The sequence below is a fragment of the Phodopus roborovskii genome, unplaced genomic scaffold (genome assembly GCF_943737965.1).
Source record: "Phodopus roborovskii unplaced genomic scaffold, PHOROB, whole genome shotgun sequence".
Classification (NCBI taxonomy): domain Eukaryota; kingdom Metazoa; phylum Chordata; class Mammalia; order Rodentia; family Cricetidae; genus Phodopus; species Phodopus roborovskii.
Genome location: NW_026126418.1, coordinates 45,845,647 through 45,861,049, shown reverse-complemented (window position 1 = coordinate 45,861,049; position 15,403 = coordinate 45,845,647). Strand labels below are relative to the sequence as shown.

At 38.7% G+C, this 15,403-nt stretch overlaps 1 protein-coding gene across 4 annotated transcripts in view; it reads right to left on the bottom strand.

Annotated features, from left to right (window-relative positions):
* Cytip (cytohesin 1 interacting protein) overlaps positions 1 to 15,403 on the bottom strand; it is a 57,026-nt gene that overhangs the window by 20,993 nt on the left and 20,630 nt on the right. The window contains exons 2-3 of one of the 4 annotated variants that reach the window (XM_051184666.1): positions 5,809 to 5,907; positions 3,618 to 3,777 (exon numbers count right to left, since the gene is read on the bottom strand). In XM_051184666.1, the coding sequence (XP_051040623.1) occupies positions 3,618 to 3,686 (69 nt within the window). In that variant the 5' untranslated portion in view covers positions 3,687 to 3,777; positions 5,809 to 5,907. Of the gene's footprint in view, positions 1 to 3,617; positions 3,884 to 5,808; positions 5,908 to 15,403 lie in introns of those variants that run through there. The other 3 variants (XM_051184667.1, XM_051184663.1, XM_051184664.1) reach the window with 3 other exon arrangements.

Below are 15,403 nucleotides of genomic sequence, written 5' to 3'. Positions count from 1 at the left end.
ATGGGAGGTGAATACGACGTTCCAGCTTCCAGGAAGGCTGATTATAGCCCCACACCTCTTTTAAAAGAAGAATGGTTGGGGATTAGACCCAGCATAACACTGCAAGAATTGATGTTGGCTGATGAGATTCTGGCAGAAGTATAAAGAATGTTCCTGTGGGCAGAACCCAGCCCATAATTATACTCACTACAAGCATTCAGCACCATCCCTAACTGAAATTGTATGTGAAACCAGCTTTCTACAAGCTTCATATTTAGCTATAATTTCACCACTCAAAGAAAATTGGACAGTGACAGTTTGGGTCCAATTCATACCTGTATCCCTGACTACTGGTTCTCCCTGCCATACCAGGTGAGAGCCACCTTCATCCAGCTTGGCGAGAGTGGCAATCAGGTACAATTTCTACCCCTGGGACATGGCATGCTTGCAAGATTTCCCTTCTCTTGCAGCAACCTCCTTCTGGCTTTTATATTGCAGGGGTTTTGCCCCAAAAGACTATGTTCAAAATTAGAAGCATCTCTGGTGTGTCTCGCACTTCCTACCAATGCAGGTACTGAAGTAATACGCACACACAGAAATCTATTTTTAAGTAACTCTGAGTGCAAACACCCTGTGGATTCCGAAGCTTAAGCTGAAGCTAGAAGCTAGCCAGATATAGCTTTGCAGAAACCAAAGCCACAATAACAAGAAGTATGAATGTTGACGTCAGCCCTCAAAGTGTTGAAAATAACAGCAGACACAGGAACACCTGCTGGGGCTGCTACTATTGCTTAACAGGAATCCTTCTGCAGACAGGTCAGACAGTGCCAGAGGGGTGGGGTTTTGCTCTTGTTAACGTTGTTTGTTTTTCTAAGAAAAAAATAATGATGATTGTTTGCTAACTATTAATTGATTGTTAATTGTTCATTAATATTAACTAATAAGCAAATGTCCATGTGGAAAATCACAAAATCTTGGCATATACACCTGCATGAAGTTTCACTGATGGTGATTAGAACCACCAGTACCATGCTCCAATGGTTTGGTTTATGAAAAGGGTTCTGTTATTTTTTTTAAAATTCTGAGACAGGGTTTCTCTGTGTGGCTCTGGATGACCTGGAACTCACTCTGCAGACCAGGTTGGCCTTAACTCGGAGATCCAACAGCCTCAGCCTCTAAGGTGCTGGGATTAGAGGTGTGTACCACTACCAGGCCAGAAAAAGCTTTGAGAATAGGGGAAGTGCATGGCACAGTGTGTTATAAAGAATACAAGAAGAAAAAGAGAAGAAATTGAGAAGAGCATGGACATAAGTTACTCGTCTAGGAATTTGGCATGCTCATACCTTTTTATATGCCTAAATCTCTCTTATAATTCCCTCCAATAATCACCCAATCCTACTGGTGGTCCTTTCCCAATCCATACTACCTTTGCCGAGGCTTAAGAGCCAGATATGCCTCATTGGTCTTCAGTGCCATTGATTACCAAGTCTTTACCTTTCCTCTCCATTGCTTCATTTCCTCTCTCTCTCCAACTACTGTAAAAGCCCTTCCACCAACCTGCCACTTTCTAGAATGAAGTTCCTAAAATCCACAACCTTTCAAGTCTAGTCAGTGTCTCTGGATGCTGGTCCAATCATAGTCAGCTCTTTGCATTCATTCATGCAACTAATTGCAGATGAAAATACTCTACAGAAACAAAATGCTGCATCTGTACTGTACGTGTATATATTTCTTTTCTGCCATCATTCTCCAAATGATACAATGTTCGTACAGCCAAAGATATTATGCCTTAGGTAGTACCCGGATCCTGGTAGTTTATATGCAAATTGGCTGCTACTTTATATCAGGGATTTCTGCATCTGTAACCTTTGATTTCCATGGTTTTAGATCCACCATAGATAGCAACAGTCAACTGTACTGCTTTCTCAATTTATGCACAAGTCTGTCTCTCCTCTGTCCTCTGTCCTCTGTATATATCTTCCTGACACACCAAGCACTGTGTTACTGTGCAACCTGCCCCCAAGTCACACGAGTCTATGCCTCCACTGCATGATGGTTTGCAGACACATGTTACATATCTGCTGTATAACACCTGTTCATTCTGTCCCTAAACTGTAATCTTTCTCCAGGAAGGAAACACATCCTTGTGGCTTTTTTTTTTTAACCTTGCAAGGGTCCAAAATGATGTAATACCTGAGCTGAAAAAAAAGATGTGGAAGGATCTCGCTCTTGATGCTAAATTAACAAGTTGCTTTCTTGATAAGTAATATAACAAGAGAGTGAATCATAGGCTAAACAAACGAGCAAAACTTAGTTTACCATCTGCATGGCAAATAGAAATGGAAGTGGACTGTTCTAGACTCTAAGTAAAAGTGTTGGTGTTTCCTATGTTGCCCATTTATAAATTCATGCAGCTGTTTATCAAACTTTGGAATGTGAGAGCACTTTGGATAGAGAGTGATAATCAAATCATGGGAAATGATGCCTTTACCTTCATCACTAAGGAAGATGCCAAAAAATCTGTTCACCATACCACTGAAAGAAGAACTGGCCTCTCCTCTAAGCTGGGATGCTGCAATGCGGAAGTTAGAGCATTCAGAGGAGAACACAATGCACACAAGAATGCGGGCTGTGGAGCTATACTCTGATGCTCTCTGTCAACTCTAAACTTCTTGTGCACAATTGCTGTGTGTAACTAAAATATACACATTGGACCTTATAGCAATTTATATGATCAAAATATACAGGGGTATATGATTAATTAAAAGACCAAAAATTCAGAACAAATTCATGTAGACCTAGATTTTTTCTAAGTAAATGTTCCTATCTAAAAAAACTTTATGCAATAAAAATTTCTAAACAGCCTTTCCTGCATGTCTACGGCCCTGCACATGTCCTTACTTAAGGAGCACAGAGTTCAAGAATGGTGTCTCTGCTGTTGCCTCATCAAATGATTTTTTTTAAGAACATAATGTGAAGGAGGCTGACAACTTGCTCAAGATGCTGCAGCTACTGAGCAGCCAAGCTGGGTTTCTAGCCAACATTTACCTCCCCCCATAAGCCTTACTTCCCAACATCCCCAAGTTAAGACAGTGCTCTGGAGCTGAAATTTTTACTTAGTTGACAACCTTTGTGTTCCAGGAGACGTCTTCTCATGATTAGGAACAAGTAAGACTACCAACGCCTGGATGTGAGACTAGAAGGCAGAGAGTCAACAGAGACATGGAGGGCAAAAGCCTGATGGCACTGGGTGTGTTCCTTTATACCATCTTCAAGCTTGTTGTGCTCAAGAGCTTCATCAACTTGAGCACATCCTTAAATTAAAAAGAAATACTTAAGTCTTCCTTTCTATAAAGGGGGGCTCGTTCTTTTTTTTTTTCCATCTCTGGACTGCTACTCTATCTCTTCGGTGCATGGCACCTCCTCCCTCACATGTACTCTGTGAATTGACTTAGCAGGCAGAGGTTGTCCTCAAGAGGGAAAAGAGTTCTCTTTTGAATAAGAGCCAAAATGCCCATTAATGATGGGGAGAGAGGCCAGGAGTCAAGGAATTCATGGAGTCACACAGGAAGGAGCAAGTACCACTTTCGGCAGTAGTCAGACAAACATGAACATTCTAGACAGAAGGGCAATCATACCTGCTTTCGTCCCCGTGGCAAAGTAGCCACAGTGTCTGCCAGCATTTGAATCCTTCTGCTGTCTTCCATTGTGAGCGGGCCTGGAAGTGTGGAGTAAGAGCTGTATGCAGAATCAACGTTGTACTCCAAGCTGCCATTGCTGTTCTGTAGCTGTAGAAGCCTTTGCAAGGACATTGTGGGCAAAGATTAATCCTGCCAGCACATGCTGCAGTGGCCTTGCAGAAGGGGGGAAGCGAAATGCACAACCCTCTCTGACACGCAGTCAAAAAAGTAGCAAAGCATAAAAGACCCACGTGACTGCTGTGGTTTGAGGTACAGTTACACAAACCCTATCTAGGAGTTTACTCCCACTCCCCGGCGCTCCTGAAAGAGGCTTGTGCTCCTTTTCTACAATTAAAAAAATGGGGCGGGGGGATAAGCTTACTTTTTTCCCCTCATAGAACACTTAGAACTTGATACTCTGTGGTTAGGTGTATTCAGAACAGAATTTTCCACTCTTTAAAAGAAAGGAAAAAGAACCTTGCTCAAGTTCTCCCAGTTGTTTCCTACCCATGCTCTCAGTGCACAAGGTAGACAGAACAAACATGTGTGGAAGCATCACACATGCTTGTCATGTTGTTCTCCATAAAGTCCTTGTAATGTTCCTCCCCCAAAGTACACCTTAGCTCGTTAAATTCATCAAAAAGACTATCTATTGCTTGGATCCTTTGGCATCCACCTGGCTTCCTTTATTCTGTTCTTCCCTTACTTAAATTATCCACTATTATTTGAAGGCCTAATGGGGAGGGAAAGACAGCATTTATAGTGCAGAATGTTGGTCATATCTGGGACTGAACATAGCTGCAGCACTGGAGAAAGAATGGGTAGGCAAGAAGGGACGAAGTAGCTAAGATAGCACAGGATGGCCCATTGTTGCAGTGTGCTATCACAGGTACTTGAAAAAAGTTGATTTTTTAAAATTTTTTTTATTCGAGTCATTTATAGACAATTGGTTTCACAGAGAAGAAGAGTAGGAAAGTCGAAGGTAGAATCAAAACAAAAGTTAGAAAGGGGAAGTTTTAAATAACACAGAAGTCAAACATGCGTCTAAAAATCATTTGGAAGGTCACTACCAGAGTTTACAAGAATTTGAAAAGCTTTGAGCTAGAATGGAACATGTGAATTCAGCTCAAGAAGAACTTGCCCAATGTGAATTATAAAGTCTTCAGGGTTAATCCAAAGAGGGAGCCAAGTAAGGAAATGGTGACACCCTACCATTTCATACCCTTACTATTGGAACTGGATAAAGATAGGAGCAAAATGGTGTCCACCGAAATATATAAAATCCAAGTCAGAATTTACAAACACACACCCCTTTAGAGGACAGGGAAGTATAATTCAAGAGGGAATGGCAGTGACTTCAGTAGCTAAACAATAATGGATCATAAAAATATTCATATAGTGTATGTGCATCTATGCAAGTGCATATTATAAATGTGTGTGTGCCTTTGTGTGTGTGTTCTTCTGTGTGTGTGTGTGTGTGTGTGTGTTAGAAAAGGATATTAGAGAAGTTATGAAGCATGTAACAATTAATGGATAACATCAATCCTTTGTCCTCTAGGAACTTTACAGTTAGGTAAGTATGTTAATATTTCAAAACAATAAATCAAGCCAAGTTTTATAGATGTAAACTAAAATTCTATGAGTTCAGTGTTAAAAGATTTTAGACTGTAGACTACAGACCTTAATGATTAACTGGAGAAATGAGGAAGCATCTTTCACTATATGAACTATGAAATGCATTTAACAAGATGAATCATTTAATAAGTATACTTACTTGTATTTTCCATGAGTATAAATACCAGTCAAACGCAGGTCTGCTCCCTGACCATAACTCATCAGTCAGGTCATACCCACTGATTATGTGTTTGTGAACTGGTCAGTTTCCATGATTCTGCTCTAACTCTTAATGCCTGTGTCTAGCCTTACATATTGTAACAATTGTAATACAATATGTTATTATATATTGTAAGTCATATCTCCTTCAGAAGTGTCAGTTGTGATACAATGTGGTAAAGTACTAATCTTTCAATGTGACTTTCTCTGGCACTGTTGGCTTACAAAGGTGTCTTGCTGTTTAGATTTCAAAAGTTCTGTGTTGTTTCTTTTTGTCCTCTAGGATTTGCTTTCAGAGAATTGTGAGTAAGCTTACCATACCCCTTCAGCCTCTACATTACTGTGAGGAGGGGATGCTGAAGATAGCAGTGGTCAAGTTGTCCATCATGCAGGTCTCAGGTGTGTTTCAATGTCCCTGGAACAAAATGGATACATTCCAAATTCTTTTCTCACTCTATCTTTTAAGGGGCCTGTCGTTTTCTTAATCATTACTTTAAGACCTAAATATTACATGTGACTCATAGTTAGACACATATAAGACCATTTCTATGTCAATCCATCATTTTCTCTCATTTTCTTAAGACCAGAAGACATCTTTTAACTTTGGGTTTATATTCATGTCTTATATGCAAAAATTGTTAAGGGAATGTCTGTCAATAAAAATAAGAAATAAATTATATTTTTAATTAATTAAAAAATAATTTCTTAAAGAATCAAGGAAAAAACCTGAGTAAGAAAGAAGTAAAGAGAGGGAAGGAGAGGGGAAGGGAGAGAGAGAGAGAGACATTCCAAAAGGGCTATAGTGTTCCCTAAGTGTGACCTATGTGTGAGAACAGATCTCTTTTAAAGATTGCCTGCCATGTGCTCCAAAACTAACTTTCCATTGTCTGAAGGCAAGCAATCCTTTTACCTGGAGCATTTTGTTTATATGTAGAAATCTATCCTTAGTATGAATGAAGTGAACCCTGGGACATGGGAAGACTTAGTAGAGGCAGGTAAGAAGATAATGCTGACTCCAGAACACGGACAGAAAGGTAGGAAGTTCTTCAAGAAACTATGGCCAACCTGCTAACCATCCACTAATACAACAAGGATAATGACTCCACTGCTCCTATGCCAGACTCCCTAGATTCAAATTCTGGTTTTGATGGTTTAGAAAAAGACACTAAGGAATGTCCACTATGTGCACCTGTGGAAGCCCTAACCTGCAATGTAGACTGTCATTGGATAATGACGTAATCAAGGTCAGTTGAGGTCAATAGGCTGGAACTCTGATCTAACAGGCTATATCCTTGTAAGAACAGAGATCAGAGAGGTGTCTTCTGATGTGGGGACACAGCAAGAAAGCAAGCATCTAGTGGCAGGAAGAGATCCATGGTATGAAGTGGATCAAGCACCTTGATCTTGCACTTTGAAGCCCCCAGAACCCTGAAAACAAAGACCTGTGTTGTGTAGAGCCACCCAGTGCATGGTGCATCTTATACTATGGGATTTGCTATGTTGGCCATTGTCTAGCAGCCTGAGCTGATACACACCTCATGCTAAACCTCGGTTTCCATGTATTTAAACTGAACATTTAGGAGGAACAGATAAAAGAGCCCATGTGTAAGACACAGTACAAAATAAACGATTACTAGTGAAAAGAACTCAAAAGGGAACACTGAGAGCAAACAACCTTAACTCCACATGAACTTTCCTGTCAACTACCCAGTGTCCACATGTGCAGCAGAGGGCCCTCGTCACCTGTACAGAACACTAAGCTGGACTACCTGTGAGTCCCTGTAGAAACTCAGCAAGATGGGTTTACAGAGCAAGGCCAGAGCCAGTTCCTAAATTTCTGTATCCCCTTTAGCTCAATAGATCTATTTGTTCACATGAACATGGAAGGGAAGTGAGTGTGTACTAAGTGAGGAGACTTCCACAGCCATCTAGTTAGGTTTTTGTTCTGGCTTTGTAACATTATCTGTTCAAGATTTTATTTGGCTTCCTAGAGTAACATAGTGTTTTGTTTTATTTTATGCCTTTATTATACACGAGGCTTTTGTTTGGCTCCCTGAACATAAGTAAGACATAAGTCAATGCTACATAGATGAAAGTGGACTACTGTGTATTTGAATTTGCAGAAAGTAAATTTAATTTTGTAAAGTTACTTATTTTGTTTCTTGTTTTTTTTTTTTTTCTTTTTTGGCTATACAAATCATCTTAATGCTTTTAAGATTTTAAACAATATTAAGGTGTGTGTGTGAGAGAGAGAGAGAGCATGCACTTTCTTGCAGGTTCCAGAAGAAGTTGTCAGAACTCCTGTAACTGGGGCTTCAGGGGTTTGTGAATAACCCAACATGGGTGCTGGGATCTGAACTCTAGGCCTCTGGAAAGTAGCAAGTGTTCCTAACCACGATGCCACACCTCTAGCATCCTTATTGCCTAGTTTAATGATTGGCTTTGGTAGATTGGTATTTCCCTTTCCCCTGAATCAATGGGAATTAGATACCATTCTCAAAAAAAAAAAAAAAAATAAGTATTCATCTTAAAAAAAAGGCAACCTAAGATTATTGTGCAAAGACTGTCCCTGAGAGTAGCCAGTTCAAGGAAGAAAAGTAACAAAGTCAGTCCATTAAAACTCTCTGTAACTATAATGTGGAAAAGCACCAAGTATACTATTAGAGTTACTAACATACATTTAAACAAAAAACAGAAAAATTTAACCCTAACATCAGTAATAATTAACAGAATGTTCTTAATATTCAAACTTGGAAACAATTTTCTAACCTACTCAATTGACTTGCTCCTGAAGCTATGGATGGACCATATCATCACCCTAGAGAGGCCCCTAAATTCATCTGAGGCATTTGATCTTATCAAGATCAGCTTTTCTTGCAGTAATCCGCTGAGCTAACTCTGTCTTCAAGTGTAAAAATAGATATCTTTCCACACCCATTCACTCACTTATCACAGAGCAATATCACTGAGGACTTTATAAAAGTTCCGCTTCAGCCTTGGAGAGCATGCACACAGCAGTGGGTGTGTGGCAGAAATAGGTCTGTAAAAAGTCATGCTATCAGTGTAAAGAGGTGTGTGTGGGTCATTTGGAGACAGGAGTGTGCACAAGTTTGAAAAGCTACCTTCTTTGCCTGTGTATGGCTTCAGGTGTTATCCAAAATTATCTTTCGGTGTATAAGCTTTGTCTGGGGTTTTAGAGGCAGTCCCTGAGTAATTTTAAATTTGTCCCTTTCCAGATGAAAAGAAATTCCTTAAATTTCCTGTTGAAGGGAAAAAGGTGATAGGAGTCCACATCTAATTTCACCTTCCAGCCTGGCCATGACCTGGAGTGGTTCTAGTGTAAACCCTTTGTGCTGTACTCCTTCCATACTGCATAATTCACTTAGGTGACAAAAATAAAAGCCATTGGAAAACAGCAGGCCTGTAGAAGACAGAAAGGAGCCTACACCCAGCTGTGAAGAACAATAGCCTATTCACTCCTCTGTAACAGTGTCAAGCTATGAGCAGCTCCTCCAGTTTCTGTAGACATGACTTTCTTGTAGGGATAAAACTGGCACTAGGAGGGAAAATGTCTCCTTCAATAAAGAGACAAAGCAAACAGTGTCACCATTAGTTAAAAGAAACCTGATTGAGTTTCTCTAAAACTTTTCTGGGACCATCTGAAAAAGATGCATTTGCCAAGTTTGGCCTGAGCTGAATGGAACCACATTTGCTTCGTAAAGATAGCCTTGTAGCATTCAGTTACCCTTCAGGCAGAGGGTGAGACCCAAAAATATATAATTTTTATGTTTTGAAACCCCAAGCAAGCTAGGTTTTAACAGAAACAAGTAATCTAATCTAAAGTAGAATACCCACAAATACATGCTAAATATTGAAAAGTCGGTGTCCTTGGCAATTTCACTTCCTTTTGTGCTCCATGCACACAAATAGTGTAGTGAGGGTAGGCTCTTCTGACTGTCCTCCCAAGGTAGACAGCTGCTTATAGAGCAGTTAGCTGAGCATAGTGCTACAGTCCCAGTAATTCCAGCCTCTCGGAGCACTGAGGCAGGAAGATTGCATGATCCCAAAAGGTAAAGCTAACCTGGTCAGCATAGTATGAATCATTTTAGAGGGAAGAACAAACTTAGCAATTGTTTTCTACAATATTAGATGTAAATAAAATATGAAAATAAGCACTTTGTTTATATAACAACTCTTACATATTATACTTCATAATGCTTGTTATACTTATACTCAATTATTACAATTATTTCATTATTACATTGCAATATTATAAACAGACTTAAAATAGTGGGTAAAAGAACCATTATCACAAACAGCTACAATGTCATAAACAAGCATTTTTAAAACCTTATGAGAGTGGTTTATAAAGTCTAGACTGAGGGAAACAGACTTCACTCCCACGAGCAGAGGCTGTATTATAACCTTTCTTATTTGTTAATTACACTGGGCAAGAATAAGAACACTGTCACAATTTTGACCCAAAACTGAAATAATCTTTAATTAAATACTGGCCAGGATAAAGGACTCTGACCTAGTTCACTCTGGGTTTCCCAAAAAATGACAACAAATTACATTTTGCAGAGGCTTATAAAGTCAAACTTATAAGGCCACCATATTTCCCACTAGGGGCAAGCATATGTCCTGATAAACTTCCTACCTGCACACCTCCTGCCTACATACAATCAGGGGAACACATATATGCATATATCCCAACATATTTCCTGCCAACGTGTCTTCCACCTACATGTGATCAAGCACATTCAATAAGTTGAGTCAAACAATCTTTTTTTTTTTTTTTTTATGGCTTTTTTGAGACAATACTTTCTCTGTAGCTTTGGAGCCTGTTCTGGAACTCACTCTATAGACCATGCAGCCTCAAACTCACAGAAATCTGCCTGCTTCCTGAGTGCTGGGATTAAAAGCATGTACCGCCACCATACCACCCAGCAAACAATCTTGTTTATACGAGAAAAAAACATGTGGCTTCTTTTTTTTTTTTTTTTTTAATAGTACTTTTAGGTACAGAAATTAAAACGCAACTTCGGATGCCACAGTAATCCTCAAATGCTCTAAAATATTCAATGAGCTAATCCATAGGTTTTACTTACTTAACAAACATTCTTACAGTTATGTGAAAGAGAAAGGGGAGACTAGTCAAGATAAATTGCAAAATAATAATAGTGGTATATAGAAGTAAGGAGAGGATTTGGAAACTCATGAATATTGAGTAATACAATGTAACTCAGAGCTGCATTGCTAAATAGATGAGATAAAAAAAAAAGAATATTATCAAATGCTGTCAAATGAATAGAGAATCCCCAGAATCCTCAAACATACCTAAGCATATGCACAAATTCATATAATCAAGTGACTTTGAACCCTTAGTAAAATGATATACCTTTCAATAAAAAAAAAATATTCTTTTACCATAACTGAGTAAATTGCTAATACTTTAGCAGTCACAGGCAAACATTTAGAATATATAAGACATGGAAAATATAGTGTATTTCAATAAGATAAGGTCAAGAATGGTTTTCCTACATAAGTCATAAAAACTCAGAGGTATCAACAGCACATAGATGAGAATATTCTGTCCAGGGAAAACTAGGACAGACAAGGCTGAAAACTGAAAGCCAAGCAGGTATTACTTGTGAGAAACAATTACTTAGTGGTTACAATGAATGGAGTGAGTGGGTTGGGGGTCCTGCTGACTTGCTGAAAAGTACAAGGCCATGGGTTCAGTCCACATGATTGGAACATGAATTATAGTGATAAAAGGAAACAGTAAATAGAGTGCCTCAAATGATGTTTCTTAGAAAAGTATTTTTTCAAAATGCAATGAACACATAATTTAGAGGAGAAACATAAATAACCAATAGATTTGTCAGCCTTATTAGTGAAACAGGAAGTAGAAAATTGAAATAGTAAATATTAACTGTTGCCTATCAGATATTAAAAGGTTGATGATACACAGTACTGAAAAAGTTGCAAATAAATGGGCAGTTAGACACTTTGAGTAGGAATATATACCAATCAAGCCTTATGAATGATGTCATTGTATCAAATTAAGTATGCAACCAGTAAATCCAATTTTAAGGGTCCTCACAAACCCTTCTATCTGCAAAAACAATCCAAGAATGACTTTTGTGAGGTTGTTTATAACTACAAAACATTTGAAGTTGTAATTGTGTATCATATGGTATGTGCTTAAATGATGTGTGGTGATTTAATGCTGTGGAGTGCATTGCACTAGTTGGAAAGTGTGAAACAAATTTCATGTGCTGATCAAGACCCTTAAAGAAAAGGCAAGAGAACAACAGGTGTAGTATGAAGTTGCTTTCGCTTTTTTTTTCTAAGAAAAAAATATGAACACTAACATAGACAGACATAAAGAAAGATCAAGCAAATGTGAACCGATAATCCCAGTTATCACTAGTGATGGCGGAGAAGGAAAAGAGGAAGATTATTGCTGGAGTCTCTGTTGAAGAGGGTTTAAACCTCTCATGTATGTTCTCATCTATATACTTAAGTCAACTTTCAAATTCAATAATTCAAAGATAAGCTTAAAAAGTCAGTTATATTTTGTTGATATCTCTTGGTTTTATAAGTCCTCATCCTTTGGTTTATCTTTAGTAATGTTAATTATTGTTTTATCCAATGAATGCCTGATGTTGGTTGGTAAACATTTTATTTATCCTTCATCCTCTTATCACCTTCTTCCAATCAAGCAAAATTCCTCCTCTAAAAAGGTCGAATCAGGTCTCTACAAAATAATGGCAAAGGAGGGAATGAAATCACGGGCAAAGGACATTGACCTAGGCTATTAAAACCCATTGATTGTTCTATAATGGCCAATCTGTGTGTGTGTGTGTGTGTGTGTGTGTGTGTGTGTGTGTGTGTGTGTATGTGTGTGTGTGTGTGTGAGAGAGAGAGAGAGAGAGAGAGAGACAGACAGACAGAAAGAGAGATGCACACTTTGTGTATGTGTCCATCTGTCTGTCTTTCTGCTTGTCTGCCTGTCTCTTAAGTCATTTCTTATCTGTTTTCTTCCTTACCACACTCACACAGTTACATTTCAAAACCAAATCTTTCATAGAAATTGAAGATAAACAAGTGAGGGAGGTTTCTTCCTCTTCCCCTAACTGTTCCCCTCAGGCTCACCTATTACATAACCCTTGCACTTGGGTATGGGTAGTTGACCCTGAAGAATTGGGAAAGTCTTTAGAAAGCAACTTGAGGCTTGAGAATGGGAATTGTATGAGATACTTGGAATAACAAAAGTCTTACATGAAGTCTGGGTGGTTTCCCCTTTGTCCACCCTTCCTGCTCATGCTTGTTCTGTTAGATACCTGACTCATACCACACCACAGCTCGTCTTTCTGACCTTCTATCTGCCCTTTCCTCAGAAGAAGCTTCTCTAGGGGACTTTGGTACTCCTTCTTTGTCCCACAAGACTGCTCCCCCAATCCCAGTTCACTTGTCTTTCCTCTCCATTCAAAATGAACTAGAGGCACCAGTTCATCTCAATTAGATGGAGGAAGATGTTCAACCAAACACAAAAGGAACAACTCCCAGGAAGCATTCCCTTAGAGTTCTCCAAATAGTCCTCCCTCCAATCTGCTCTCCATCTGTTGCTGGGAGTCACTCTGCCACCTGTAGAGGATGTCTTTGAACATGGTAAGTGAATCAGCAAAGAGGGTCAGCATGTAGAAACTGATGGAACATGCCTCTCCTCCATCTTGTTTCCATAATCTAGAAGTGTGTGTGTGTGTGTGTGTGTGTGTGTGTGTGTGTGTGTGTGTGTGTGTGTAGCAGAAGGAGCTACAGATGGGCACTAAGGTAACTTCTTAGAAAACAGGAATCCTTTATTTTATTTCTTCCCCAACCTATTTACAATTTTAAATAGATATAAAATCTCAGCTGCTTTAAGATTTAAATACAATACAATGAAAAATAGTATATTCATCATTTCTAGTAATTTTTGACCTAATACAAAGCCTGACTTAGGGAAACAAAAAATAGTTCTTAAATTTTATTTAACTAAAGATAGTAAGTGTGAGAATCAAAGTTACTTTTTAAGTCTTAATTACTATACCTAAGAGATCCAAGGGGGAAAAAAGCCTCTGATCTGCAAGCCCCTTGCCCAAGGACAAATAGATTGTTACTGAAATTCTAGAGGCTTTTTTATGGGAGACAATAAGTCACATGTTTTCGCTCCTCTAAACATGTTTGTTTAACCCATCTATACCAGATGTTCTTGGTCACATGTAGGCAGGAGGTATGTAGGCAGGTAATAAGTTAGGATGTATGCTTGCCCCCGATTGGACCTTGTGGTAAATGCAGTGAATTATGAGTTTGGCTTTCTTAAGCCACTGCAAAACATGACTCTGGGCTATTTCCCTGAACCTGGGTATGGATCTGGCCAGAGCCCAACTACCTGAGCAGTGTTTAATTAAAGCTTGATTCAAATTTGGCTTTAAACTGTGGTAGTGGTCTTATCCTCAACCTGTGGGGTTAAAATAAGTTAAATAGATATAGTACAAAGTATTAACCTTGAGACATAAACTAATAACAATATGTCCTTCCATAAATCCATAATATTTATTACTATCTCCAATAAAATATACAATTAGTAATCCCTCGCTTGTTTATCCTCACTCTCTTGCTCTCTCTCGTTTAAAGTTACAAGAAAATATCAGGATACTAGCTAAATTTGCAGACTGAGCAATAGAAGAAACTTCTGAGTCACATTGCATAACTTCTTTTATTTTCAGGTGAAAAACTGAAGCCCACAGAGACAGTGCTTTAACAGTAGAGTGCTCAATGGTCAGTCTTCAACAGAATTCTGTAAGCATTTCCTAAGTGAATAGCCATCATTACTACTAGGCAAACTGCAGAACATGCTTAGTCACATACTAACAGTAATGATAGTACTATATTCTCCTTTTCCAGGGGAGGATGTTGAATCTAACACACTTGTCAGAGGGACACAACCAGGATCCAGCACAGCCAAGGTTACAATCCAATGATTACACTGCCCTGTTTCCTTTCCTGAATACACAGGGTTCTAACTTCTCACTTTTGTTCACAACACATGGTTCACCTGAATCCCTCTACTTTATCAATGTTGATACCCATCCTCTCAGGTTCAATAAATTTCTTGTCTTTCTCCTAACACCCTGTTGGGGCTCTCTTCCATGATTTGTCACATTCTGCCTCATACAAATGAATTACATCTATCTTTTCTTCTACTGAATGTCACCCATGTATCTCCAGTCCAAGAAACTGGTTTTGTCTCATTGATTTGTATTCTTCTAACACTAAAGAGAAGCACATTTCTCAGAGTTCTCAGTAAGTAGTGTTGCATGCAGTCCTAATGTGCTGAGAACTCTGAAGGTGAGTATGTTTTCTGTGTTTATTTACCTTGGGCAAAGTATATGTTCGCTGAATGATATTCATGGTGTTTTCAATATTTAAATGTAATTTATACTTTGGATTGTTTGACTTAATCGCAACAAGTATGGCTATTTTAAGGCAAAACTAAATAGAGTAATAATGTATATTTTATGTTACAACTTGATAATAAGGCACCATTGATTAAAATATGCACCATTGATTTACTAACTGATTTTTAAGGGAAAAAGTCACACCAACTGTATTCAAAGGTGATGAGAAATATCTGATGTCACAAACATAAAGATATCAAGGTATGCATTGGAATTCAGGGAATAGAGTTTACAGCCTCCTCCTTGCCACTAGATGCTCATACATGGGACTATAGATAGAACCAGACTGTCTGGGCCAGCATTGTACAGCAGATGCAATCTGCCATCCTATTTTTCTTAGATTTCTCTTTTTATATGATAGGACCTCATGTTTTATCACCACTTCCTCTGAAATATCCTACT